We start from the raw sequence: 3,216 nt of genomic DNA on the forward strand, positions 1-3,216 counted from the left end.
AAAAAAAAAAAGACAAAGAAGGCCATTATATAATGATAAAACAATCACTTCAACAGTAAGCCATGATCCCTAAATATATATGCACCTAACACGAGAGCACCAGGATCCGTGTAGATCCTTAACACATTTCAATGATTTTTCTACCCATTATTATGGAAGATGAATATGAGGCTCAGGGCATGAAATAACTTACTTGTCCGGGGTACTGCATGCCCAGAAGGCAAATTAAAAACAAGCAGGTACAGGAGTCCTCTGTGAAACCAGAGAGGATTAATTCTGCCCATGGAGTCTGAGAATCAGGAAAAAAAATATTTAAAACCACTAAACAAAGGATTTTTCAAACATTACTCATAAACATTTATTTGGAGATTTGGAGCAGAATTTGTAGTCTACCAGCTACTGACCTTCTCATTGCTGCCCACAGATCTTCTGTCTGGTCCTTTCTCCACTGCCAGAGTTTCTTTATGAAGCTATTTTAATGACGAGGATGATCATAGGCCTGACCTTTTTTATTTTTAGAACTAACAGGTCAGAAGGGAGAGAGGAAATAGCTGCCCTAATACCTTCTCCTAGAATTTTCCTAGGACGGCCATAGCATCACTTTCTCTAAAGTATTATAAAGAGAATATTTCTACAAACTACGTAACTTCTCCAGCATAGCTGACACCAAGGATTTCCTTGGAACGTGAGTGTCCAAATGACTCTCATTCATCATGTACTCCTTCCCGTGATGTTTGCTTTGTGTTTATAAAGGACTCAATCCGTGAACTGGAAGCAGATTTTCAGTGTAGAAAAATCCTCAAAGCCAAACCTTAATAAGTCACAAGAGGGATCAACTCTCTACTTTTGGTTTTCCTTGTATAACTAAATGCCATTGTAACTCTATTTTAAGGAATAATGCTTATCACAAGCATTAGTCTTAGAAAACTTATCTCCATGTAACTTTATTGCCTATAATCTGAATCTCACCTCGCTCTCCTTTTTTTCTCTGACACAGAATGCTGCACCTTTTCATGTAACTGTCCAAGATGATAACAACATCGTCGTCTCCTTAGAAGCTTCGGATGTCATCAGTCCAGCATCTGTGTATGTTGTGAAGATAACTGGTGAATCCAAAAATTATTTCTTCGAATTTGAGGAATTCAACAGCACTTTGCCTCCTCCTGTTATCTTTAAGGCCAATTATCATGGCCTTTATTACATAATCACTCTGGTAGTGGTCAATGGAAATGTGGTGACCAAGCCATCCAGATCAATCACTGTGCTAACAAGTAAGCATCACTGTGCACTAGCATCCTTTGTGTCTCTTCTCTGAGTGTCCTCATGGAGTGCTAACTGAGTCAGTCCAGAACAGCAAAAGAAAAGGAAAAATATATAGGGAGATAGGTGTAAAGAGAGAAGGATGTTATGGTAGAAAAAAACTAGTGCTGGAGAGCTTGGGAACACGAGTTATTTGGTCTCTATTGTTGTTCTTGTTGTTGCCTTCATGCCAGCATTGTAAGCAGAAGTATGCCAACTCTGATCCTAAGAAGAAGGGGAAATGGTGAGGCAGGAGATATGGAAGCCAGCCTACATCTGACTTGTTTTTCTGATGTCAGCCATGAAGCTACCGTGAGGCTGCAGTAGCAGCAGGCGGAAGAGAGGGCTCTTTGTTTTGCTTGAGAAATGCCTTGTAGTCCCCACACTAAAGCAGGTTGTTGGGCTGGAGGAAAATATGATGCCCCCAATGAAGCAAGAACCTAGGGTCTTGCTAGGGTCAGCTGCAGTAGGAAGGTATTGGGGCATTAAGGAGGAGTGGGAGTTGGCCCTCAAAATGTGATGGGGTTTGAGGTAGCAAGAACAGGTGCACCAGTGGGTAAAAGACCCCACCACAGCAAATGCTGATGACTTCACTAGGACTGTCATGTGTCCCAGCCTCACCCGGGGCTGTTGAGCATTAGCACAAACTGTGCCAAGAGTCTCTATGGAACAATTACAGAGGTGGGAGGGTATCACATCCACCTTGAGGGCTGCCATCTCTGTATGTATGATATCTACTGCTTATTTCTGATCCACCACCTCACTATATATTTGTTAACAAATGCTCCTGCTGTGCACAGCACCCAGAGCTTGCTCCCCAATGACCCCTGGCACTGCCTTGCTCCACTGACCAGAGAGCAACCATGACCCAGCTGCTTTATACTTCTGACGATAGAAAATTATTCTTAACATGCTTGATTCATTTTGTACATCCACTATTAATTCAGCACCCCCTTAGGACTCTGACACAGTAAAGCACTAACTGAGTCAGCTCCCAAAAGCATGGGAGCAAGATCAGAGTGCTCATAGCATAATAAACCTTTAACAATGCAATATTCCAGATGTGGCATAGGAGATGAGGATATCAGTGATCATCAGCTAATAGATAAGAAAAAAAGTATAGTAAAGGAGAAGGGCACCAACACTTGTTTGAATTACAAGTAGAATTCTATCAATTTCAAGTCTTAGTCAATGAAATACTATGGTCAAAAAACATCGCTTTCTTTAAAAATATTCCGCAGATGTCTTCAAGAAATACAGGATGAAGTAAAACCATAGAACTCATAGGCTTTCCTGAGAGAGAAGAAGTAAAAGTAAAAAGCAAGGAAAACCTATTTGAGGGAATAATGGAAGAAAACTTTTCTGGTCTTGCAAGAGACTCAGAATCCAGATAGGAAAGGTTCAGTGAACACCAGGGACATGAGTTGCAAAACAAGTCTATGTACCAAGGCCCATCACTAGACAATCTAAAGTCATTGTTAAGGAGAAAAAAAAATTAAAAGCAGCAAGACAGAAGTGTCTAATGACCTACAAACGAAAGCTTATCATATTGACAACAGACTGCTCAGCAGAAGCATGATAAGCCAGGAGAGATTGGGATCCCACTGGCAATAGTCTCCAAGGGACGAACTGTCAACCACATATTTTCTTCATAAAGTTCATAAATGAAGGTGGAAATAAAGTCTTTCCCAAACAAGCAAATGGAGAGAGAATTTGTCACCACTAGATCACAAGAAATGTTCAAGGTTCTCACCCTGGACTTTAACAAATGCAAACAATGTAACCTAATAATTTATACTCTTACATGTTTTAGAAAAGGAAATGCCCAAGAGAGTTCCAAATACAGAGTCAAAACATATATATGTATCTACCAGCATAAAAACACATGAAACTATAAAACCACAGGTCCTAAAAAAT

The 3,216-nt window shown here is 40.3% G+C and overlaps 1 protein-coding gene across 1 annotated transcript in view; it reads left to right on the plus strand.

Moving 5' to 3' along the window:
* The window catches only part of PTPRO (protein tyrosine phosphatase, receptor type O), a 237,075-nt gene that overhangs the window by 132,938 nt on the left and 100,921 nt on the right, over positions 1-3,216 (plus strand). The window contains 1 exon segment of the mRNA XM_012810064.1: positions 998-1,271. Coding sequence (XP_012665518.1) covers positions 998-1,271 — 274 coding nt within the window.

The sequence above is a fragment of the Otolemur garnettii genome, unplaced genomic scaffold (assembly GCF_000181295.1).
Source record: "Otolemur garnettii isolate 467f Iridium unplaced genomic scaffold, OtoGar3 scaffold00124, whole genome shotgun sequence".
Taxonomy (NCBI): Eukaryota; Metazoa; Chordata; class Mammalia; order Primates; family Galagidae; genus Otolemur; species Otolemur garnettii.